The sequence below is a fragment of the Myiozetetes cayanensis genome, unplaced genomic scaffold (genome assembly GCF_022539395.1).
Source record: "Myiozetetes cayanensis isolate MyiCay16 unplaced genomic scaffold, myiCay2020 scf2-11, whole genome shotgun sequence".
Taxonomy (NCBI): Eukaryota; Metazoa; Chordata; class Aves; order Passeriformes; family Tyrannidae; genus Myiozetetes; species Myiozetetes cayanensis.
In genome coordinates, this window is record NW_026087411.1 from 30,992,316 (window position 1) to 31,017,104 (window position 24,789).

Consider the following 24,789-nt stretch of genomic DNA (forward strand, 5'->3'; position numbering starts at 1 on the left):
ACAAAAAACCCCAGCTGTCCATTTAAATGCCCCTCCTCCCAGGCTAGACACATGTTCTCTGTAAGTGATACTGCTTAGCAGCCAAGACCCCATTTGTTGGGGTGGCAGCACTGGAGAAAGAAAGGGGGTGAAGGAGGATCAACATCTGCCCACCACAGAAATGTGGGCTGGCAGGATGGAGTTCTGTTTCACTACAGGTCTGCTGAAGCCCTTGGGCAGGCAGCTGAGTCCAAAATACACTTGCCTGTAATTCCCTGCAAGTGCAAGCAATTGCCATCCTGCTCCCACAAGGGCCAGGAATGCAGGCCAGGTGGGTCAACAAGAGAGTGGGCAAGGGATGGCACAACATCCTGAGGAGCAGATGGGTACTTCCCTGAGAAAGAGCTCTGATCTGGCTCCATATGGGGCTCCAGAGCAGGATGGTAAGCAGTATCCCATGCTTTCCAGCTGTGCTCCCAAGCTGAGTTAGCTTGCGGCAAGCAGGCAGGGGAGCACAAGCTAGCCAGGGTGAGGGTACAGGCAGGAAGGTCCATGGTCACGTCTATGCCCTTCCACTTCCCTCCTGCTCCTAACCTTTGTTTTGTTCCTGATGGCTGTCTGTCTTCATTTCCTTCCCTTGTTGTTCCCTTCAAAAGCCCTGCCAAGTCCCTACTCTTGGCTCTCACTCAAGAAGAATTTAGGAGAATGAACAGACACAAGGGACTGACTGAAAGCTACTGCTCCGTTTCCCTGCCAGCCTGCTGTAAGCTGTCCCGTGCCCAGTGCATCCCATCCAAGGGTGGTTGGTTCAGCCAGGGTGACCTTTCCCAGCCCCACAGTTTGCTCTCAGGGAGCCAGCCATGGATGAGGAAAGCAGGCTGGCCGTGCCTCAGCACAGGGACACCATGTGCTGAAACCAGAAACAGCTCGCTGACAGCCCCAGAGCTTCAAGGACCGGGGCTGACGTCAGCCCCTTGAGAGTGGCCTCCTGGAGGCTCCCGGACTCCAGGTCTGCCATGGTCGGAGGGCCCTGGCGCAGGCGCACTGCTCTGCCATGTGCTGCCACCAGCCCCATGCCGATGGTGGTACGGGGAGTGGGAAGAGCTCAGACAAAGGAAGCAGGAGCCAAAGCTTTGCTTCAGCTGTGTCAGGGTTTACGTTTCCTTGGGAGGGAGCTTCTCCCTTTTGATCAGGGAGGCAGTGGGTGCAATGCTTGGCCTGTTCTTCAGACTCTTGGGTTCACTATGCTGCGGCTGATCCCGGGTAAGTCAGTGCCTCGCTTGGTGCCTCGACTTCCCCAGCGGTACAACCCCAGTGGGAATATCGTCTCCCTGTGCAGTGGGCCCTTGCAGTGTCATACCTCTGAGCAGGCTGGGAACCACTGAGATGAAAAGTGCAGCACCCCAGATCAGTGTTAGTGACCACAGTGATGGAGAAGAGTGGAGATCTTATTCCCCTGGGAGCCTTTTCCTAGGAAAAGCCCTGCCTGAGCTGGGGGAACTGAACATCCTACCATCCCTGCTGGGGGAATCCTGTCCTCCAGTCCCATGGGGAAACGGAGGTGCTGGCCAAGTGCAAAAATGTTGCAGCAGAGGTGTCGCAGCACATTCCTGAGGGCATCGCCTTTGAGTGCTATGTTGCATATAAGTGTAATGTTGCAAGGGATGGGATGGAAAATCCCTTGGGAACAAAGGGGCTCCAGTGTGTGGCTTCTGCAGAACCCTGTTCCTTCCCAGGGAGGGAACGCATGAGGCTCTCACCCTGCTTTGAGAGCCAGATGCTTGCAACATTCCAGCACTGGGCAAAAGGTAGGGCAGGGCTTAATTGCTCTTGGCACTCAAAAAAGGCAGATTTTTGTCTCTTGCCAGAAATGCAGAGACCTTGCAGAATCTGGAAGGTCAGGGTCTTTAGCCTCCATTCACAGCTGGGCAAAAGTACAGCCCAGGCCCAGGGAGGTAAAGAGACATAAACCTGCTCCTCTGTCAAGGCACAGAGCTGGGAAAAGAATACAACCTTGAAAGAAAATGAAATCACACCAGTATCTACTTCCAAACACAAAAGTTAGGGCAGCAGATTCCTGTGCCTGTGCATTTCCTGGACCAAGGCACTTAGAGCCTTGGTGTAACTTCTCTGATCCACAGAGGCCTTTTGGTCCTGCAGTCACTGCTCTGTCTCTCAACACTTTTTCTTGTCTATTGTTTATCCCTCTCCATGGGGAAGGCTCAAAATTATTCACCAGGTGGTTGACTTCTGTTTTGCTGGGTACCTGTGAAGGTTGCTTCCTTGGAGGCATCAGTTTTGTTTATCAACCAATGGCACAACCAAGTAGTCCCTTTTAATTGCTGGGAAAGGCTGAGATCCACCTCCTGAGCCCAAAGAGGGACTGTATATCCCTCCATAGCACTTACTTCTCTCAGATGATCAGCTAGCATCTGGACACAAGCAAACAAGGAGCAGGAGATGTCTCTGGGCAGTGCAAGGGCAGTGTGGGTTTCTGGGAAGCCTGTGGATGGAGCAGCACTGGCAATGAGAGCAGGGCTGGAAGCAGCCCACATAGGGGTCTGTGCTCAGAGTGGTGGCAGGACTGTGTAGAGCTGTCCTCTTTTCTCCCTGCCATCCCAAAGCCCCGGAGATTCGGCTTGTTCAAAGCTTTCTTTCTAGCTGCTGAGCAGGGGTGGGTTCACAATCCACATATCCTCTGGACAGATCCCAGACAGCCGATGCCTCTGTCTCCTCCGGGAGAGGATGACCTGTTGGGAGACCATCTTGTAGGAGGCACAGCTGGAGGGTCATGGGTGTGGGACATGCCAGCCTTTGGGCTGGACACAGCTGTGCTTCCTCCTGGTACAACTCCTCTTGGTTGTTGCTGCCCGTTGGTGGAGGGAATGTCTTCTGAGCAGTCCTGTGCCCCATCAGACAATAGGCAAAGCTGGCACAGGCTTTGGGAGTGGGCCAGGTCCCTGGCCTTTGTCCCATGAGCAACCTGCCAGCACTCAGACTGCTCCCAGAACAGCATCTCTGCGTCATGGGAGGGCAAGACCCTAGTGCTGCCTCAGAGGCAGGCACAAGGGACAGAGCAGCCGTTGGCACTTGCTGTTGCTCAGAGAGGCTGTTGCATGATTAAGGCCCCAAAGGATTTAGCAGAGAGCAGGAATGCTGAGAAGAAGGGCATAGCCCTCTGGTGACTCTTCACAAGGTGTACGAGATATGCTGCAAATCTTGCTCTGGGCATAGCACCAGGAGCTTACAGAAATGGTGGGGGAGGAAGATGGGAGGTGGCCAGAGTCTTTTCTTTGAGGAGACCTCACCGTTCTGGCAGGGACCCCAGAGGGTGCTGGTGTTGGGAACACTGGTGGCACCCAAGCACCCAGCCCCCGTGCAGGAGGAACGCAGGCCATTCCTGCCAAGGAGGGACGTGAGCGCTATAAATAGTTTGTTTAACACACTGTGGCCAGGCCCTGGAAAGCCCCAGCCCGTGCACATTCCCTGCTGCTGGCACTGAGACAGCAGCTGTTGAAAAAGGCCGAATCCAGCAGCTGCTGCCTGGTACTCCTGGCCCCTGCCCCATGCCTCCCAATCCCCTTGTAGGGTGACTGAGCCCATTGCTTCCTTTGGCACAGGTCCCGAGGCTCGCTAAGGCGATACCAGCTCTGTACTGGTGTTGGTGCTGCTTCATGGGCTGGTGGTGGCTGCAGGATGCTGCTGGTGTCAGAGGAACAAGGAGGATGGGGAGAGGGCTTTCCTCCGTGACAGCCCTTGCAGTAGTGGACACAGCACGGAGCCTGGTGGGAGCTGTGGGGCCACGCCGGTGTCAGCTGCTGCCCACCCACGTGCCCTCAGCTGTGGCTCTCCCCAGCTCTGGCTTGGGATGCTGGGCTGGGCCCCCCACACCCTGTCTCCTCTTGCACAAAGGCCCCTTGTGCCGACGGGAATGACATTCCTGCAGCCGTGGGCCCAGGGCAGAGTGAAGTGTAGCCAAGGGGGAGACAGGGCCAGAGCCCAGCTGCCGGGGCAGCTGGTGGGGCCAGGTGGGGATGGGCTGCGGTCCTGGCCCCCCTTCCATGCCTGGGGGATGGACATGAGCAGCTGGTGGGAGAGGGGGAAACCCCAGGATGGGCAGGCAGCTCTGGGCTGCGGGAGGCAGGGGAATGGAGTGCAGAAAAGAATGTGATGTTGGGGAGCAGGAGCAGTGGTGCTGTGCACCCATGGGTGCTGCCGGCCCACCTTATGCACTCCCACCCAAAGCAGACCTATGGGATAGGTGTGGGAAAGGCAGGAGCGGGCTGGGCTGGCTCGCACTGGCTAGTGCCCGTCACAGGACAAACGCAAAGCTAAGAGCAGTTTTGGTCACATCTGGCCCCCTTGCTCCTCACCTCACACCAGCATTTAAGGACTCTGCTGGGCATCCTTCTTGTCCCATTTGCAACGAGGAGGACAAGCCAGGCCACTTCTTGTGGCACTAGCAGGCAGCTGGGGAAGCCCCCTTTGACTGCCACCCCCCTGCCGATCCTGGGCCTGCCAGATGCCTGGCTGTGAGGGAAGGGATCTGCCAGCTGGCACCCAGAGGGAGGGAGGGGACTTCTGGTAAGGCTACGCCAGGGGCACCTGTCATCCCAAAGCCAGGGTGTCACCATGCCCGACAATGGGGCCTGTGTGTGCGTGACAAGGCCCTGCAGCTGGGACAGCAGTGACAGCTCTGCATGCCTGCCCCTCTGCTTCATCCCCACCTGAGCCCTTGTTTCACAGAGGCTTTGGAGTTGCATGGAGGAGCGGGAAGGCTGGGCTGGTAAGCCCGATGGTACCCCCACCCCACGAGGGGCAGCTCAGCTCGCAGGCAGTCAAGAGACAAGTGCAATTAGCCCACCTCCATGCAGCCCTGGGGAGCCTCTGAAGGAGAGGGCAGCCCTGGGGGGCAGCTGAGGGGTCATTTCTTCCTGCTGTCACACTGCTGCCATCCATGCTCTGAGCCAGATTGTCTTGTCCCAGAGCTGGGTGATGCTCTGCTGTGGGGAGACTGGTCCCAGAGAACTGGGCTGGTCCAAAGGGCACCCGTGTAAGGGATATTGATGTTGGGATGGATCAGGTATGCAAGGTCACTCCTCTTCCACATGCTGAGCACCCTGGGGTTGTCTGGGCTTCGATGCCCTTCTGGGGTGTGAGCAAGGGGCAGGACACACTAACAGGTCCTGCCCTGAGCCATGCTATGAAAAGTCTCAGCCCACGGCATCCACTATCATTTTTGTGGAAGGCTTTTGCTTCCAGCTATAACTGGCATGGCCTCAAAGGAAGCAGGGGAAAACATTCACCTCCCATAGACCCTATGCAGGGTTAATTATCTCTTTCAGTCCTTTTCCAGGGTCCAGAGTTCCAGGCTGCCCTCCACTCCCAGATCCATAGTTAACTCCATCCTCAGCCTCCCCAAGACACTTTTCTTTAAGAGCTGTGCTCCCTTCCACCAATCTTACATGGTGCTGCCCCATGTGTCAGTGTTAAGACACCCGTGCAAAGGAAGAGGTGACTTTTCTAAAGTCCTAGGAGATGTGGATCCCCTCCATCCCCACAGTGAGACCCACACCTGGAGGTGCTCCTCCACCTGTGCCCCAGGCTGGGCAAGCAGCATGACCTGGGCTCGGCTCTGCATCTCATTTCCCCCCTAGCCCAGACCACGGTGAGCAGAGTGACCCCCAAGTCACTGCCCGGACCACACATCTAACAGATCTGTTTATTCCTGGAGTACACAGTGAGCGGGGTGAGGAAGCAGAGCTGCCGGGCAGGCAGCAGTGGTTATTGCTGCAGGCGCATCCTCCAGTGACAACAGGGGCCTGGGGAAGCTAACTGCCTGCCTGCCTCTACAGGGCAAAGGATGGGCCCTCGCCCACCGCCAAGCTGGAGCCACCCCATTGCCCCAGGAGGTGAGGGGAGTGAAGAGCACAGAGAAGTGCAAATATGTTGGCACTGGAGTCCATCTGCACTGGGCAAAGGAGCCCAAGGGAAGAGGAGAGTGTAACAGTGTGGGAGGATGATGGATTGGGAGAAAAAACCCAGCTGTGTGCAGAAGAAGATTTCCCCCCTGCCAAACCACCACCCCTCCTCTCTGGAGGAAGGCATCGCCTCTTGGGTGCTGCATCCCTCAGCCCTGCTGTGGGCCACGATAAGGGCAGCAGATGTCCCAGGAGCTCCCAGGGATTGGAAGGGAGGCCAAGCTGCTGTAACCACGTGGAAGAGGAGCTTCTGCTGCTGCACTACAAGGTGGCATGTGTTCACATGGCGTGGGAGCCCCGAAACATTCAGTGCTTGAGTTGTAGGGCTTGACCCAGTGGTGGGCATGGGCAGGGGCATGGAGGTGCGAGGGATGTGTCAAAGGCCACGCAGAAAGAGCCTGTGGGCTCCACGCTTTGGTCGCGCTTAGTGGTGATAAGTACAGTGCAAGAGCTTCAAGAAATCGAGTATGGCCACTCCTCCTCCCAGAAGGCCACGACGGCTCCCCTGGGAACCTGCTGCCTGAGCAAGGCAGTACCTGCTGATGCTCCCAGGTGTGGGTTCAGGGATAGGCAAATGTGTGCCAGAGGGGATGGGAGAGCACTAGAGCAAGCAATATGAGTGTCCTCCCCCTCATCTCCATGCAAATCCTGCCTCTCCCCGCTCTGCAGCTGGCTCCCAGCCTGCTACTGTGCAAGGATTTGCAGGTACCACATCATGCTTGCACTCCTCCTGTTCTGGGGTGGGAAAGAGGAGGGGGGAGTGGAAAGAAGCCCAGCCCAGAAGAGGAGAAGGGAATACACTGCCTGCCTTGACCCCTGGTCCACTGGAGAAGGTGGTGTGAGGCTTCCTGGGAGGCAGGGCTGGTGGCTCAGCATGGAATGGAGCAAAGGGAAGAGTATCCTGTGTCCACGGATCCAAGGGGAGGCACTTGGAGGGGGCCTGGCCCGTTGGGGTGTCCCAGCTGCAGTGGATCTGTCATGGCTCCTAGCCACACATCGTCAGCAGCAGCCACTGGGAAGCAGAGGGAGAAGGGATAAGCAGGGGCTGGTGCATTTTTGCCATGTCCTCACGTGTCAGCTTTAACAGCTCTCCAAGAAACATAGGGCCTGCAGCAATCCCCTTTTCTCATCTTGATCTTTTATGTGTTCTTGCCCTACCCAGGGGGCTGGAGGGTTTTCTGCCACCCACCCCAGGTGCCCTATTCACCCTAAGGACTTGTCCCCTTGTTTCCCACCCCACCTTCCACTGGGCTGAGCTCTCACCTCAGCGAGGTTCATGACAGCGGTCCCAGTGCCATCAGGGTCCATGCTGCGGAAGAACCCTGCAGGGACACAAGAGCAAGGTGAGCAACACATCCCTCTGTTCCTGCCCTCCCTGCCCCAGGGCCATCACTCACTGAACATGGCCTCCAGCTTCACAAGGCAGCAGACAAAGTTGTCAAAGTCCACACCCATGTTATCATCTGCATAGCGGGCCACCACCACCTGATGCAGCTTGTTGTTCAGCTTGAAACCTGCAAGGCAGAGAGAAGTCAGGACCCCAGCAGGAGAGAAAGGTGTAATTGTCAAAGCCCACACACCCACACAAAGGGTCCACCAATGCACCCAAGGAAAGGCACAATGTCCAGGCTCAACAGGAAGAGGGGATGCTCCCCCTGCAGCCATATGACTGGTTAGCTCACTGATCCACCCCAGGCCTCTGCTTTGCCAGGATGGGATTCTGCAGGTCAGAGGAAGGCAGAGGCTGGGACCACCTTGCATGTGTCCCTAACGCTGAGGCTCCAGCACTTGGCACAGCTGGGATGGAGAGAGCCTGGTGAATACGTGGGCTACATCTCACTACAACAGGTTGGTTCGAAGCATGCAATATAGGCTGGTTATACTCTTCTCCAGCTACGTGGGACAGGACTCTGACAGCAGGAGCCCCTTACCCAGCCCTCATCCCAGCCCCATCCTTCCCCAGACCTACCCGCAGACTCGAGAGCCATGCGCATCTCATAGGAGCTCATGGTGCCAGACTTATCCAGGTCGTGCTGGCGGAAGATCGTCTGCAAAAACATCACAGAGGACATGAAGGGCAGGCTCTGCTGTGGCCTCCAGCCTGGCTATCCCCTCACCCTGCTGCCCCAGGAGGGGAGCTACCCCTGGGCAGTGCACCATGCCACTTCTCCTCCTCACCAGCCAACTCCGGATCTTGTTCCACAGGATCTGGAATTCCACCAGCCCGAGGCGGGCACTGCCATCTTTCTGGGGAACAGAGAGTCAAGGAGAAAGCAGCCAGCAAAGGGGGTGGTGCAAAGACAAAGCCACCAGGTTCCAGCCACTTGAGGCATGAAAAGCCTGGCCACACTTGGCCTGCCCAATTTTCCCCCCTCTGTCAGCTTCCCCTCTCTGTCCTGCAGCACTGGCAAGATCAGAGTCTGCAACCCAACAGGGAAAGGGCAATGCTTGAATTTGCTGTCATACCATTCCCTGGGAGCAGCTGTGCTGCTACTACAGGAAGCACATCACTGTGCTGCCCTCAGAGCAAAACTGGGTTGGCCTGCAGCAAAAAGGGCCAGGCTGGAGAAGGGCTTGGAGGTGCTCCTCTGTCCTTGCCTGACCCCTCAGCTGCATGTCCTTGTGCAAGCACAAGGCCACAGGACACAGGCCATGGCTCCTGTTGCTTTACACCTCTCATCCTCAACAGCTGGACAGGATCGTTTGGGGAAAAGAAGCCCAACAGTCCTCATTCCCTTCCAGGAGTGCCTCGAAGGCTGGGTGGCATAAAGCATGTCAGGCTGGGGAGCCCAAGGGAAGGGAAGCACAGGGAGCTTCCTCCTGGAAGGGAAAGTAGAAGGCATGAGAGGGACTGGGCTGAGCTTCTGGTGGCAGAGCCAGGGCCCAAGCAAGCAGGGGAACTCATGGCCCCTTTTTTTTTGGCTAAAACCAAGGGGTGGTGTGGTGGCCCTGAAGCCATAAAGACTCTTTCTTGTCTTCCCCCGGTTGAACAGCCTCAGCACGACTGGAGAGGCAAGCCTTGGCTCCCACAGAGAAGACTTGCTGCTGGCAGGCTGAGCACCAGAGAAGCTGGCCCCTGTCTGCAGCACCAAAAGGATACATCCATCAGGTTGACCATGTTGCGGCAGGAGTCCATGCTGAACCCATCTGTCTTCAGGTCTTTGTCTGAGGAGGAAGGAGGAGGTTGAGCTTGAGCACATGAATCAAAACCCCACCTGCTGAGCAGGCCCAGGGCGCAGGGAGCAAGGGGTGGGAAGGGCAACGCTTACGTCTAGCAATGACTCTGTTCAGTATAGTCCGGAGCTCAAAGACGCTGATTTCCATGTCCTGTAGCAGGAGCAGAATTAGCATCACCCCTTGCTTGCTCTCCACCCCACTTCTGGCCATTTCCCCCCTCCTGCCTAAAGACCTCTGCTTTAATTGCAAAACATATAAGGTGCAATTACATTTCTTGCATACCCAGAAGACTTTGGGTCACAGCTAGATGCCTCTTCCCCAAATCTGCCCCTGTCATACCACTTCTGGGGACAGCTGGGCTGAGCCGTGGCAGAGATGGACCTCTCTGCAGGATGGGACTGAGTGAGCGTGGACTGGGCTGGAACTCCCATGGCTAGGGACCCCATCCCATCCCATCCCATCCCCTCCCCAGGCCAGGGCTTCCGAGAGCTTGGCACAGCCATACCCACCTCCCCTGCCAGCTGCTGGAACATGTTCTTGAAGCCATCTTCTATGTCATCCTCAGTTATTTCCTCCTGGGGTGACACAGACCAGAAAGAAGAGGTTAGTGGTCAAACCCAGGCTCTGCCCGGCCTCCTAAGCTCAGTTAACTCCAACTGGAAAAAGGAAGCTCTTCTTTGTTCTTCTTATCTTTGTTAATTCCCACATCCCCATTGCTCACGACCCTGCCAGCCCCTCTCTAGCCACAATGATATCCCAAACTCAGACAGCCACCTCCTGCCTGCAGCTCCCCTCCCAAGCCCCGGAGCCTCAGCACCAGCTGAACCAAAGTGGCAGCTCCTACCTCATCTGCCAGGTCTGCTGAGATCTCCTCATCCAGCTCCCTGAGGCAGAAAGGAGAAAAACAAAGCGATGAGCGGGGTCCCCAGCCAGCAGGCTGCCTGCAGTGGGGAAACATCCCCCCTGCTCCCAGTCACAGGGCGTCCCCTCCCCGGCAGGGACTCACGCCGTGTCAGACTGCTTCTCCGTGAAGACCCGCAGGACGAAGTCGGCCTCCTTGTGTGGCTCGAAGGTGGAGGGCACAACGATGTACTCGCCGGGGGGCAGGCGGATCTGGTTGCTCACCTCCCGCAGGTTGATGAAGGTCTCAGAGCGTGCCCGTGACTGGTTTCGCAGGAAGAAGTCCTTCTTCAAGTGCACGTTCTGGGTGCCCTGGTACTGGGGGAAGGAATGCGCTTGTGGACCACAGCCCCACAGTGGGGAGCACCCATGGGGAGCGGCGGGACCAATGCCAGCCCCCTTCAGGCAGGACATCCCTGCCCATCCCAGTAGGAGCCCTCCCTCCCTCCCTCCCTCCCACATGGAGGTGCCCAGCACCCACTAGCACCCTAGCCACTGCCCATGACATGGGGTGCATCCACCCATTCCTGTCCACTCTTGGGGTCCCCTCCAAGAGGGGGTAGGCTCCAGCAGCTCAGGACATACCTCCTCAGGAACCTGCAGAGAGGAGAGAAAATGAGGAAAAAATTCAGAATCCCAGTATCTGCCCCATCCCTTACAGCTGCAGGGAGCACAGGCTAGGGAACATTAATGCATAGACTGGCCAAGGCAGGCGGAAAAGGTTTCCTTGAGGACTGGGGTTGAGGTGGGACTGGCAGGGCTGAGACTCTCCCAAGGAAGTGGCATCGGGATGGGCAGGGGTTACCTCATAGACAGCAAAGCCGATGGTGTGCATGTCGCCTCCCACCCGCCGCTCCCGCCGCCGGTGCTTCTGCATCAGAGCCACCAGGAAGCTGCAGGCCACCTCATCATCCCCAGGGTCATCATCTTCTTCCAGCAACTTGATCTTGAACTGGGGGTTGATCCAGAACGTGGCTGAGAGGAAGAGGATGTGTGGATGAGACACTTGGCTTCATCACGCTGCCAAGAGCAGAGACGTGGAGGCCAGAGGTACCTGGGTGATTCCTGCAGCCCCCAGCAGTGCTCCCCCGGCGCCACGTGCCCTCAAACACCTGTGTGTGCCATCTGCTGAGCTCGTCCTTGGTGAGGGCATCAGGGGTCAGGTTGCAGATCTCCAGCCTGGAGAACTCCCTCATGAAGTCCCGGAAAGACATCCTGCAGGAGGCAGGTAGGGGCTGAGGCCAGGGCACCGCTGTGAGGAGGGAGGACAGCACAAGCAGCCCTGGACCCAGCCAACATTTTGGGAGAATTAAGTAACAGTAAGATCTTTTACCCTAAACAGTGATAGTTTATTTAAAGCCTTTTACTGGATTTGGGAAAGAAGGCATGTTTACCCTTCCTAGATGTTTATTTTGTATTTAATTGGGCTGAATTTCCTTGAAGGGAGGAAAATTATTAACTAGATCAGATGAGAAAACACTGACAAGCTCTCCAGTAAGGGAAAGCCAGCTCATAAAGGCAGGTCATGCGCTTCAGGTGAAGCATGACCGCAGGATCTCTCCCCAGCTCCTCTGCTCCTTCCCAGGCTGGCTGCTGAAATAGAGCAGCACTTTGTCCCAGCACTCACCAGAACTCTCCATCCTCCATCTTCAGCCGCAGCTCTTCCCTTTCATCAGGGTCAATGTTGTCCCATTCAGAGGAGCTGCAATAGCAGGAGAGAGACAATTAGATGAGGACTCCTCAAGGTGAATTGAGAGCACTTTGGAGCTGACCCTCAACTTCTCCCCTTTCCATTGCAAAGGGTACTGCACACTGCCAACCTCCCCTCAACAGTGCCATGTGCTCGAATGCTCTGTGCACAGGGCTCGCTGGCCTGCCAGTTGAAGATTGGCATCCTTTCTGTCCTGCTTACCCATCACTCCAGGCTCCAGTCCACTCCACCTGACCCCAGGGATTCCTGATGCGGATGAGTTGTTCCTGCTGACCCCGGTAGTTCACCTGCCAGACACCAGACACAGGAGGTTGAGCCCATTCCACTGTCCAGGCTATGTTATCGCTATTAAAGTCTAATCTGGATAACTCACGTCTCTGAAGGCTGTGACAGAATAGGCATGGCCCTTCACCAGCTTCTTGAAGGTCACTGCTTCCATATCAAAGGCGCTTGTGATCTGAGGAGAATGTGCAAGCTCAAGTCAATACGATTAAATAATGTAGTCCTATCCCTACCCCTTCCCTCCACTGTGTAGAGAATTCCCCTTGCTTTGCACTGCTCCAACAAAGAGAAGTAGCAGGTAGCAGCTCCCTGTGCTAAAGGGCTGCTGGCTGAGGACAATTTAAAGAAGTTTCCCTGCCAGAGGATCCTGAAGATCCATCAGGGAACCACCCAAGGAGCCCATTCACAGCAACCGGGCTGCAGCACCACATGCTGTGCCCCAGGGCTGCCACACTGGCTCTGGAAAGGGTGCTCTGCTAAGACGGGGAAGAAGTAACCTCTCAGCGAGGGGACTGCTGGCACAACCTTGGACTGTGAGGCCTCACTTTGGCCGCTGCGTTGGCAGAGCCCCAGCTCATCCCAGCACACCACTTACATCGATGGAGCAGCCCAGCAGGGACCCCCTCTCCAGCGCCTTGCGGATGATGTGGCCCATGTTGCGCGGCGGCCGCTTCAGGTCGTACATCTCTGCCACGCCGCCTGTGAAGTCCTCGAAGCCCTCGGTGGTGCTGCCCCCTGAGAGTGACTCGTAGCAGCCGTTCAGCCTGAGCGGTGACAGGGGCACGTGAGGGGACGAGGAGGTAGCACACTGCTGCTGCCCAGGCACCCAGCACGAGCAGGGCCAGCAACAGAAGAGACTCCCTTCCCTCTGCCCCGCGCAGTGAGGCGCCCTGTCCCCCACACGCCCACCACAGGGGTACCCACTTGGCATAGGCCTTCTCCAGCAGAGCACTCCAGAACTCGGTGCACTCCGCTGAGTGGACAAACAGGAGCTCCCCATCCTTGGTGGGCAGCTGGTCATCCACCACCACATCCACCCACTCACCAAACTGCCAGATCTGGGGGGTGAGGAGAGAGTGGGGTGAGCTCTGACATCACATGGCTTGCTCATCCCTGTCCCAGAGGGATGCCTTCAACCCACCATCCTCCCTTCCACCCCAGCCCACCAGCTGTCCCCAGGAGTCAGGAGTCCCCAGCCCACCTGGAAGTGGAAGATGCCAGCATAGTCCTCCTGGAAGCTCTGTCCGTGGGGCACCACGCGGTGCAGGAGCTCCTCATTGAGCGTGAGGGAGCCAATGGCAGCCAGCAGCCAGCAGTCACCTGGGGAAGGAGAGCACCCATCACCTCTCCGTCTGGGAGAGTAGGCAATGGATATTTAGGAGCCCATGTTGTGCTGTCCTTGCAAATGTTTGAAGCTCTCCAGACTAAAAAGTATGTGGGAAAACCAGAAAGGGTCCAGCAAACAGAGCTCGGGGAGGCAGGCTTGCTCATCCTGCCCTCAGAGAGAAGTTTCAGCTCAAGGCAACACGGAACAATCTTCCCTCACCTGGAGCCTGTGTCCAGAACACCACACAGTCAGCACCGACAGCCCCTTCCTGCAGCCATTTACCTAGACCTTCCTGGAACTCATTCATATGACTGCCTTCCATATCTCAGACAGCAAATTCTGCAGTGGAATTACACTTTGTATTTAAAAAGACATTTTATCAAGCAAGAGGGTTAATGCTGCTGCCTCAGCTTCTCAATTGCAAGCAACGCTGCCGCCCTTTTCCTTCCGAGTGCTCTTAACCACAAGTGCTGCTCCAGGCCAGTGCTGCACTTTAAATTCATTGCCTTGATTGCTCTTTCTCTTTTGCCTTTGAAGCCTTTCACACCTTAGCCTTGAGCCTGGGTAACCTGTACCTGGGCTGTGGTTTGACAAAATGGAGTTTCAGATTTTTTAATGACCAATTGAACACACCACAGTGCTCTGGGCTGTTGTATGCTCCAGTTACCACCTCAAGTTTGTCCTAATTACTGTATGCATTAAATGGTCAGCCTGGAAACCAGCATGCTATGTGTGCTTAGGTATATGATACTCCCAATCAAGCGATCCCCATCAGGACAACACTCTTGGTGGTACCAAGATCTATTTCCAACGACCACTCTGCCAGTCTACACAGCCCATTAACACTCCTCTCCTTGTCTCAGTGCCTTCACCTTGAGAAACATCCCTGGAGTGCACCCCTGGAGTGTGGACAAATCATCACTTGTACTCAATAGCTCTCAATTCCCTTCTGCCAGACTGCATTGCTTTGCAACCACCTTGTCACAACCAGCACATCCTCACCTCAACTTGTTACTGTCATCCAGCTGCCATCCCTCATCATTTACCAAAGCAGGGAGCTCTTTGGAGCAGCTCCTGGTACTGTTCTCAGCATGTGTCAGGCATGGATCCACCCAACATCTTCCCTGACCTCAGCATGGTCAAGCTCTGCACACATCAACCCATTTTCGTGGAGCCTTAACCTGGAGCCACCAGGAAGCACAGGATGTCCCCCACCTTCCATCTTCCAGTGCTTTCCAAAAGGAAAGGGCCAGCCATTCAACCCTCCCCAGCCACTACTCTCCCAGACCAAGGTCCAGGGACAGAGCTCCAACACTCACCCAGAGCCCCCTGACAGATGTCCGTCCGGGTTGCACCACCAACGATGAACTGTGGGTCATCCACTAATTCCTGCAGAAGAACAGGGTCAGATGCTGGTGCTGGAATTCAGCAGGTTCTGGGCTTCAGCAGGGCTGGCACCCACTGCAGCTCTGACTCGGGAGAAATGGTATATGGTCCCTGTGAGATGCACTCCATATGCCCTCTACTAGGAAAGGCTGCTTGACTGCCATTCCAAGGCCATCATGGTAAGGCAAGGCAAGATCTTCTGCTGTAGCCATGGGAAGACAAGGCTGGATAAACAAATGTCATCCCCCTTGCACTCGTGGCACCAGGGGATACATGCCCTCAAAAGCCCCAGTCACTGAGAGTGACACATCCATGCCATGATACCCAGAAACAACAACAGAGTCCACCGATTTTGGAGCCCACAGTTTGCTGCCTAGAGGAAGCTGGGCCTGCTAGGCACAATGCTTTTCTGAGCAGACACCCACGGGGCATTGCTCCGGGACCCTGGGAAAGGAAGCTGTGCAGCACTCCAGGCACTTTGAACACTGAGGGGAGCCAGCCAGGGCGAGGCTGCAGCTCAGCACACCACGTCAGTGCAGACGTGCAGGGCAGGGATGCCAGCCCAGCCTGAGAAGCAAGCCCAGAACTTACCGATGGACGCTTCCACTCCACCCCCCGCGTCTTGCTGGAATGAGGCCCCAGCTCCTTGAATCCAAGGGCAGTGGGGCCAGCTGGGAACTGGGGATCCCTGAAGAGGGTGCCGCTCTCAATGCACTGCTGCTTGAGGGCCTCATAGTCCTGGTTGAGGTACTTGATGGCGTTGTTGTGCTGGCCGAGCCCCTCGGCTCTCAGGCGGTCTCTCTGTAGACGGGCAGCCATCCCTCCAAAGGGCATCATGGCCAGGCACCGGCAGCACTACCTTCAGCTCCACTCCCTGCAACAGAACGGGCATGGCCAGGCTGAGGCAGGGCCTGGTACTTGCACTCCCCTGGGGACATCGGTCATCTCACAGAGCCAGGCTCAAAGGCTGGATCCCCAGTTCCCCACCAGCCTCACAGCAGGGACCTTCTCCATCACCATTGCCCTGGGTCAGTGAGCCCAGCGGCACACAGAGCACCCCAGGGTGGGCACACGCACCAGAGAAACCTCCCCAGACGCCATTCCCTAAAGCAGCCCCGTTCTGAGCCCTGTCCTACAGCCCAGCCATCACAGTCCTGCTGTCTTTAGGGGACACCGAGGAAGCAGAGCAGCGTTAAGGGCTGGCTGGGAGGAGGCAGCCCACCAGCAGCTAGGTCACGGATCTCCCGTCCTGTCGCATCCCTGCTGCTGAGCCCGAAAAGCTGAGCCCAGAGGAATTTCAGGCCCTTTCCGCCCTCGTCAGCCTCTCCTCCCGGCGCAGCTTTCCGGGTCCTTCCCTAGTGCCGGCTCCTCCTCACCCGGGAGGGCGTAAGCAGCCGCTCGCAGCTTCTCCCAGCCCCGGGCGCCTCTCCCTCTCCTTCGAAACCCGCCCCAGCTGCCTGAGCACTGAGTCAATAGGGCCGGGTAGGGAGGAGCCCAGCGGGGCTCAGATAGCTCTATGGGGCCAGAGGAGGATAGGGAAGGAAGAGGCGGGACGGCCCTTCCCGGCACACACACACGCAGGCAGGATGATTCAAGGCTCGTCGACGGCCAGTGGAGCAGCCTGCCGGGAGACACCGGGAAGGGATGTGGGATGCAGCGGGACACCCCGGCAGCAGGAGACCGGGACAGGGCAGACACCGCAGAGCCCCCACACTGCACCGGTCCCTGCCCGGGCCTTCCTCCCGCGGGTTAAACCAGTAGCTCACGTCCAGGCGCTTCAAACCAGCAATGACACAGCTGCCAGGCATGTCTGGCCCCGCAGCCCTGCCCGCTGTGCCCGCTGCGGCGAGCAAGTTCCAGCTCCCCTCGCAGTGCCCAGCTGCCATCAGCCCTGCCCAGGAACCGTGACAGCAGCCGGAGTTCCACCCACTGCACCGCCCACGATGGAAGGGGCCTCCGGGGGCCGTCTGGTCCAAGCCCCCATGCAAGCAGTGTCACCTGCAGCGGGGCCATGGGGAATGTGCCACCACCATCAGCCCACCCGCATCTGCAGCTCAGCGTGCCGCACTCCCCAGCCATCTCAGCTCCTGCTTGGCAGGGCTGGTGCCGAATACTTCAGAGGTTTCTCCCTGTGAGGGAGTGGAGCAGTCCTTGGGTAAATAACTCTGGAGCCAGCAACCCACTCAGAGCAGCCAGCTCAGATGCCAGCACTGGCCAGAAGCCTCCCTAGCAGTCCCAGGGAAGCAGGGTGCAGCCTGGCTCCAAAGAGGTGGTTTTCCTTGTCCTGAAGTGCAGTGATAGCTAAGGGAAGGCAGGGAACAGTGAAAAGCTCTTGGCACATGCATATGGCATAAATCTGGCTGCTAACTCATGGGGCTGCCCTAGCCAGAAGCTTTTCAAAAGAAAAATCTAGTCTTCCCCATCCTCCAGCCTGCTCTGGGATGCTCTAAACCCACTATCCTTCTCCAAGGCAGCACCAGCCCTTCTTTTCTCTACAGTGGCCCCAAATCAATGGAGCTCCTCCCTCCAGCTCCTGCTCCGCAGCCAAACACCCTGGCAGTCTCTCCAGCATCAAAGCACTGATTGCCTGCAGAGCTGGTGGAATAGCTTCTCCAGTCCCAGGTGCTGCCCAAAGCCCAGGGACGGCTGCAGGAGGAAACCCAAGTGAAGGCACCCGCACTGCCTCCAGTCCCCACCTCGCCACCTCCCCGGCACTCACACCACAGCCTGCTGAGGGCCAGGGAACTTCCCCTGCCCGCAGCCCCTGACAGGCTCCCTGCACCCTCTCCCACCCTACCTACCAGGACGGGCCATGGCTGCGGACACAGGGAGCTGTGTGCCGACACGGGCACTGTACGAGTTATTCTTAGATCTGCGGCTCAAAATACTCGGAAGGCTGTGCTCAGTGGCTGACGGAGGTCACGCAAGCGCAGAGCAAGGAAAAGCATTTCAGACCCCAGAATGGGAGAGGAACCACATGGGGCCTTAAATGACAGGACTGGCTACTGACACCTCCCCATGATGATGCCGAGGGGACACTGCAGGTTTTCCATGGTGAAGGAATGAGTGTGATGAAACAACCCAAGCCCCCAGGGCAGTTTTCCACAGCAGGTGACATCCAACTACAATAGGATGCTTTCCAGTATTGGAGGTACTTCTGATCCCTCCCAGGTGGGAGCAGAAAAACACGCTGTACCTGCAGGGTCGCGATACCTCATGGATCTTAGCACATACTGCAAAACCCCAGGGCAGAATCACTGCTGAAGTCCAGCCAAAAATCTTTGCAGATCTCTGGTTTGTCAGCTGCTCTTGCAGATCAAAGGAAGCGGGAAGTTCCCTTCCTCGAAGCCCTGACACACCGTATCCTGCCGCATACTCAACTCGGGGCAAGGAGCCGCTGCCGCCCATAGGGTCCCACACGGCTCAAGCAGCTCTCAGACCCTTTCCAGCCCTCCGGAAGACCCTCATTTCCCACAAGCTTCCCTTTATGTTCCCGCACCCCTTTGACGAGATGCGGCGTTGGCTTTGGGATCGCCAGCGCATCCTGGGCACCCGCGGTACCCAGTTTACTCGCCGCCCTGATTGGGAAGCCACCGGGTCTCTGCGGATGCGTTATCTAATGCAAAAATCCCCACGGATAGAAAGGGATAGGCAAGCCTGGAGAAGCTTAGAGAACAGAGGAAGCAGCCGGGGGAGGGGGGAGAGGCCAATCGCCGGGTGGGCAGGGTTCCACCGCCGCGGGGGCGTTCGGAGGAGCCTTGCCCGCCTGGCTGTGAGGAGCGCCCCGGGTACTTAACTCTGGGCCGGGGTCGGATAAGGGTGAGGATGGGGTGGGGGGGGATGGACTTACGGAAGCCGCCGCCGCCACCGCCCTGCCCGCTTCGGCCCGGCCCAGCCCAGCCCAGCCCGGCTCGGTACGGCCCCGCGGAAGGTGGAGTTTCGGTGGGCAGGATGTGCGAGCAAAGGCGGGAGGGCGGTGGGAGGGGGAATTAAAGGAGCAGTGACAGCTCACAGACACTGAGAGGGGGTTTATCGGGGCTGCTGGTGCGGTTCTGTTTGTTGTCACCCTCTCCCAGCTCCCAGGGATGGAGGGATACCGCCGGGATGGGCACGCTTCTTCCACCATTGTTCGGAGTAAAGTGTTCGGTGCACACAGAAACCGCGGCTGGAAGGAGAAGAGGAAGCACCTTTCCCGTAGGAATGGGTTTGGGAGTGACTGCCCCACACTGCTGGAAACACCTTAGTTGGCTGAACTCTGTACTGAACCTCGTCCCAGGGCTTTTTGACCTTCTGGTGCCATGGCTGAGTACGGTGGTCCCAATGGGTTTCACACACTGTGGAGTCCCTTCTTCTTCCCTTATATCTGGGAAGTCTGTGCCTGCACCACCTTCCTCTTGCAAGCCCGGGGACTCATGGCTGGCAACCCTGATGCCAGCTGCCCTGGCTTCCCCACAAGCCCTGGCAGTCATGGCTGGTAACCACCCCACCAGCTGCTCCTTGTTGCTGGGAGGTCCCCCTGCCCTGGGGCTTCCCGCGGAGGGGCTGCCCCTGCGTGCCCTCTGTGACTCAGCGTGCAGCAATGCTGGGTGGTGCTGTTACCAGGGGGCATGGCCACAGTGGGGCTTGGCACAGCACCACACAGCCCTGTGTGGTGCAACATGGCTTTGTCTGGCATGGCATGGCACAGCACAGCTTGGCCTGGTGTGGCTTAGCACAGCATGTCTAGCATGGATTGGCCTGGCATGACCAGCTCAGCTCAGCTCAGCCTCATCCTAAGGAAAGAAGCTCTGCACTGCCATCCTTTTGCTGCCAGGGCTGGACAGGATGATCCCACCAACCATGGGGCTCCTTCTCCTTCCCCGGTGCCTGCTTGCAGCTGGGGAGGCCGTGCCTGTACAGCCTCACTGCAGCAGCTGGCACTGAGCCTGTGGGAGCCCAAGCTTCACACAGCACCTGCTTCCTAACTCACTGTGCCTCGCTCCAGCGGGTAAATCCTTGCTAAGCAGGGAGCAGGTTGCACACGGGTATAGGAGCTGTGTCCCTTGCCTGTGGGAAGGGCAACCAGCACATTTAAAACTGGCTCTAGCGTGGTCCTGCTGCCACACCCAAAAGGGTCCATTGTGGCCCTGGCCAGCACCCACCAGAGCTGCCCTGTCCCATCCCTACCTAGGAGAGCCTGTCAAAGGCAGCTTATTCTGCCCACGCTGGTGTAAAGGAGGCTCTGGGGTGCCCTGCTCTGAGTTGTTGCAGGGGCTGCTCCCTCTCCTCCTCAGCCAAAGGCAGCTGTGTCAGTGCCTGCAGGCTGGAGACACAAGGAGTTCTGTCCTAGGGCCACCATCCAGCTCTGCACGGAGCTGCAGGCAGCACCGTGCTTTCAGACAGGGAGAAAGAAGCTGGAGCGGGAACAAGCACGTTGCCTGTGCTTGTTCCTGCTTTGGACTTGTGTCCAAACAGCCCTTCTAGCCTTTTCTCTGGCCTGGACCACCACTGACCACCCTGCCTGCTCAGCTGCACCCAGGACAGTGCCCATCCTTGTTGTGACCCCATTCTCCTCCTGTTTGTCTCCTGCCCTTATTACCCCTCAGTGGCCTCCAAAGCTGATTTCACAGCTGGTTCCTGGAACAGGAGACAGCTCCTACATAATCCTGTCACAAAGGCTGTCCTGCATCCTGCCCTCTGTGCTTGGGAGCAGTTTCCGTAAAACACCTGCACAAATACCTGTGCAATCTCATTGTTTCCTCCCCTCAAACTTCCCTTTGCGGCAATGGCTGCAGGGACTTGGCATCAGGCACAGTTCGTCTTTCAGTCTTCAGTTCTCTTTGTTCTCAGGCATTGCCTCTTCCCTATCCTTTGGCTGTGGGCTGCCAGGAGGAGCATCTTTTGTTCCCTGCTGATGCTGCGCCACCGGCACATGAAGCCACAGGGCTTGAACACAGCAAGGTGGGAACAGAGCTGGGGTCACTTGTCCGTCTCTCAGCAGCCCGCCCCAGGCCTCGCCTCTCCATGGTGCCGTCCTCCCAGCAACAGCCACTGTACACAATGTAATGAGCGTGCAGCGGCTGCCTGGGAAACACACTGGATCCAGCCTGCACAGAGAGCAGCAGGGAGCGTTCTGGGGGCTGGCCCAGCACTCGGGATGGCTGACCCACAAGCTACATCACATGTCAGGAAAGTGCTCCCAGCCAAGCTGCCCTCCAGAAGTCTAGCACCCCTCACCCTTTCCCAAAGGCTTTAGCTGTCCACCCAAAACAGGTGTCTAAATTTCTGAATGGATATGACAGGAGTGGACACGTAACCTGCTACTGGGACTGTAGAGGTGGGCTGACATTTGCTATTAACGCTACCAACAAAACTCCCCTACCACACCATTCCCAAACCATCTCCTCCCATCCCAGCCTCAGTGCATGCAGATCCCCATCTACCTGCTTTTTGCAGTGATGCCTCTGATGCCTCTGCAAGCCAGAGGAAAAGCTCACTTGTGCCAGGAGTGCCTGTGAGCAGTGGCTGGATTCCTGGCAACAGGGGAGGGCTTGCAATCACACATGAGCCCCCACTCCTTTTGCACCATGCATGCTCCTGCAGCCCTGCTGCAGCTGGGGTCCTCTCCTCCCATGTCCCAGCCCCCAACCCGTTCCACAAAGACAAGACAGCAAGAACAATGGTTCCTTTTTTTCCTTTTTTCTTTTGTACACAAATATATACAGGGTATTATACACATCTCTACACAGACAGTGCCACTCAGAACACACAGCTCTGCACGGGCAGAGCCCTGACAGGCGCAGAGGCAGCCCCGGGCCATAGCCGTACCTACAGAGACCAGAGCATCCCAGCCCACCTGCTGGACCAGAGGCAAGGGCAGTAGGTGGGTGCAAGAATAGGGAAGCAGGATCAACATTACCCCTGCCCCAGCCTGAGAGTGGACCACGAGTAATCAGCTCACGTGCTCATTTCATTCCTAGCCAATAACTGGAGGGGGAGGGCGACTCTCACCCTGCTCCTTCGCACCCACTTGTGCTCCAGCCCCAGCTGAGCCCTGGGAGCTGGGGTGGCCTGCCCTCCCCATGCACTGAAGACCCACATCTCCTCCCCTCCGTCCCCGCTTTCCTCTGGGCCTGGGATTCTTATAGAGGAGGCATACAGGAAAGTCAGCTACATCCTCCTTGTAACAGCCCCCATGTGCTCTCTGTGTGTCTGGCTCCCTTCCTCTAGTGGGGAGCAAGGAGGGAAAAAAGCCATGGGATGTGACCACCCTTTCCGGCAGCTAAGGTGGGCAGGGCTGACATTTCACTTGTTCAGGCCTATTAAAGTGCTTGGAGCTCCAGGGCCAGTATGGGTGATAGAAAAAGTAAATGACTGTCCCACTTTCACCCAGCCCAATCAAGCCCTGGAGGGCACTGCCCCAGTGAGCTGGTGCAGCACCCACGGATGACAGGCCAAGAGAGGGTGATAGCGTCTGCAATGAGCACCAAACAGGATGGTGGCAGGGTTGAGGGAAATAAATATAGCTAAATAGCAGGGGGATTTATTATTTTCCTTTACATTTTACACAAGGGGAAGGGGGAAGCAATTGAGGGCAACTGATCCTGACCACAAAAGCCCTCACACAGAGCCTTTAAACAGGGTCAGTCCTCCCTGCAGGTGCCGGGGGCTCCAGTCCACCTCTCCCATCCATCCTGTTCTCTGCCCGCCTCTGGGACACAGCTATCAACAGGGAGGGGGCAAGGGCGGAGGTAGGAGAGGAACAGCCCCCCTCTCTCAGGCTGGGCGATGGCAGGGGAGCCTACACCAGTCAGGGCAGGTGAAGAAAGTCAGCACAGCCCAACGAGGCTTTTGTGCTCCTGAAGACGGTGGTCTTGGTTGGAGAGGGCTCCCAAGGGCTGCTTTCCCAGGGCTCCCTCCTTCTTTGACCACCTCAGCTGGGGGAAGACCCTGCAGCAACTCAGGGAAGGCAGCCCATGGGGCCCTATGACAACCAGGCAGTGCTGACCTCACAGCGTGTTGAGGGTCTGCAGTCTGAGACCCTTTCTCCCCTCTCCCTAGCACCCAGGAGACCCCCATCACAGCCCCTCCACCCCAAGCCTGACCCTGCTGTGCAGACACAGGGCAGCAAAGGGGGGCTGCAGTACCACATGGGGGTCAGGTTGATTTCTTTGAAAGAGGAGTAAAATGTGCAAAGAAAAATGCCATTTAACATGATGCTGCAATCCCCTGCCTGTGCACCTGGGGGAGGAGGGGACAGGACCTGGGGGAGAGGCTGCCTGCGCCTCCTGCTGCCCCTAAGAAATGCCCTCAGCACCCTCATCCTGCGGGGGGAGGCCTAGCTCATGCCAACCCTGTACCCCAGGATGATGCCACCCTTGACCATGTGGTGAGGGAGAAGTCTGTAACAACCCTGAGCCTGGACCAGCTCCTGGCATGCCCCACCAAGTAGATACTGCAAGGGGTTGAGAAAGGGCACACACAAGCACAAGGAGAAGGTGTAGCAAAAGCCACCCCCTTCCCTAGGTGGGGTTTCCAATACACTGATTAAAGTTTTTTGTTTATCGCCTTCCTGCAAATCTAATAAATTATTAGTGTTTCTCACCTGGATGACAAGCGAAAAAGTGGCCTGCTGAGAAGATCCCAAATGTTCCCCTTATGCCCCTTCCCCAAAGCACCCAGCTTTCCAGGTCCAGGGCAGCACTGTGGCGGGGGCGGGGGTGTGTCTCATTCCCCCTCCTCCCCAGACCCCGGGATTCTGGGGTCCAGGGACATGTTGAAGAAGGTAGCTAGTAAAGAGCATGCCTGCTGAGCAGTCGGGCTGGCACAGGGATGGAGGGGCAGGGAGATGGAGAGCTTGCAGCAGGGCCCCTGCCCTCACTGAAGGCAGCGTCCCTGGGGGCGGGCAGGCAAGGGCAGCGGCCAGCACCCTCAGGTGCCTCTCCCCAGGTCTCCATGCGCACAGCCTGCCCTGCTCCTGGGCCTCCTTCCCCTCCCACCCTTCGAGGTCCCTACTGGTGGATCTCGTTCTCTATCAGGCTGTCCTCACACGACTGGAAATCTGTGTCGTTCATGCCATCGGCGTTGATGAGCTCCTCATCCTGCGATCCCTGCTCCGATCCCTGCTCCTCCGACTCTGTTGCTTCGCCTTCTGGCGAGGAGTCCTGCAGCACTTGGGCGATGTACTTCTGTCAGGGCCCGGCATGGGGCAGGAGAAGGGTGGGAAGAGAGCAGAAACACAGGTCAGTCTGGGGAGCTTCTCCTGGCAGCAAAGCACAGCACACCAAGCACCATGCATGCACGAGGCTGAGCGTGGGGATACACTGGGGGAGTGAGGAAGGGTCCAGACTCCATGGCATGTCCCAGAAGAGGGGCTAAGAATGGGGCTGGCTTGGCCCTGAAACACTGGATGTGCCAAACCCCAGCATTCTGGGACAGGGATCCTGTGCTGGGCTCTTTGGAGCCCACGTAGACTGGAAAACTGCACTGCCTTTTTTGCCAGTAGACATGTCCTTCTGAGGCTCTGCCTGCCTCCTATAGGGATTCTCCTTTTGGTGATATTTTGCTGCCCTTAGGTATATGGAGGCTAGGAAGAAACCTGGATTGCATATGCACACCCCAGCCCTGCTCTCCCCAAGGAAGCAGGAGGGTTTGCTTTACCCCATCTCTGCAGCTCTGTATAGACCCCAGCTACAAAAATCTCATGGCAGGAAGCAGTTGGAATGAGCCCGTGAGCCAAGGCAGAAGTTCAGAAAACTACTCTGGGATCTTGGAGAGTCGCACAGGGGAGAGGAGAGTCCCCAAAGCACTTCCACGGCCTTCAAGGCAACGCCCATGGAGACGCCTTTGCGTTGGCACTAGGACCAGCCTGGTGGGTGACAGCCGTTGCTGGCGAGCAAGCGTGCAAAGATGCAGAATGAGAAGGGAGACTGACCCGGCTGGATTCACTGTCACAGCCGAGAGAGAGGCAGAAAGTAAACGCACAGCATCTGAGGAGCAGTGGGAAAGGGGTGTGTGTGTGGTGGGGTTATACTTCATCACCCAGAGCAGGTGAGGGGCACAGTGCC

The 24,789-nt window shown here is 57.4% G+C and overlaps 2 protein-coding genes across 6 annotated transcripts in view; both read right to left on the bottom strand.

The window, feature by feature from the left end:
* Positions 1-5,687: 5,687 nt before the first annotated feature.
* Positions 5,688-21,236, bottom strand: CAPN11 (calpain 11). 2 transcript variants are annotated; one of them, XM_050316928.1, is made up of 22 exons: positions 21,166-21,236; positions 15,335-15,617; positions 14,677-14,746; positions 13,232-13,350; positions 12,955-13,088; positions 12,626-12,794; positions 12,122-12,205; positions 11,950-12,035; positions 11,665-11,739; positions 11,092-11,252; positions 10,843-11,012; positions 10,623-10,634; positions 10,144-10,355; positions 9,982-10,021; positions 9,647-9,712; positions 9,230-9,287; positions 9,061-9,125; positions 8,139-8,207; positions 7,930-8,008; positions 7,358-7,474; positions 7,224-7,282; positions 5,688-6,972 (listed from the first exon to the last, which is right to left on the bottom strand). In XM_050316928.1, the coding sequence occupies exons 2-22, from the start codon at positions 15,578-15,580 to the stop codon at positions 6,946-6,948; spliced, it is 2,118 nt and encodes a 705-aa protein (XP_050172885.1). In that variant the 5' UTR covers positions 15,581-15,617; positions 21,166-21,236; the 3' UTR covers positions 5,688-6,945. The 2 variants fall into 2 exon arrangements, with proteins under 2 accessions (XP_050172885.1, XP_050172886.1); XM_050316929.1 differs by lacking the exon at positions 21,166-21,236 and adding an exon at positions 18,594-18,664.
* Positions 21,237-21,405: 169 nt separating this feature from the next.
* Positions 21,406-24,789, bottom strand: part of TMEM63B (transmembrane protein 63B) — a 48,635-nt gene continuing 45,251 nt past the window's right edge. For all 4 annotated transcript variants that reach the window (XM_050316926.1, XM_050316925.1, XM_050316923.1 and 1 more), the window contains one exon: positions 21,406-23,910. In XM_050316926.1, the coding sequence (XP_050172883.1) occupies positions 23,734-23,910 (177 nt within the window). In that variant the 3' untranslated portion in view covers positions 21,406-23,733. The remainder of the gene's footprint in view (positions 23,911-24,789) is intronic.

Coding starts and splice junctions, on each gene's coding strand:
- CAPN11 (XM_050316928.1), bottom strand. CDS start 15,580: ATGATGCCCTTTGGAGGGATGGCTGCCCGTCTACAGAGAGACCGCCTG. Junction 14,747..15,334: donor TGGAGTGGAAGCGTCCATCG/GTAAGTTCTGGG, acceptor GTTCTTCTGCAG/GAATTAGTGGATGACCCACA. Junction 12,795..12,954: donor CTGGAGAAGGCCTATGCCAA/GTGGGTACCCCT, acceptor GTCACCGCTCAG/GCTGAACGGCTGCTACGAGT.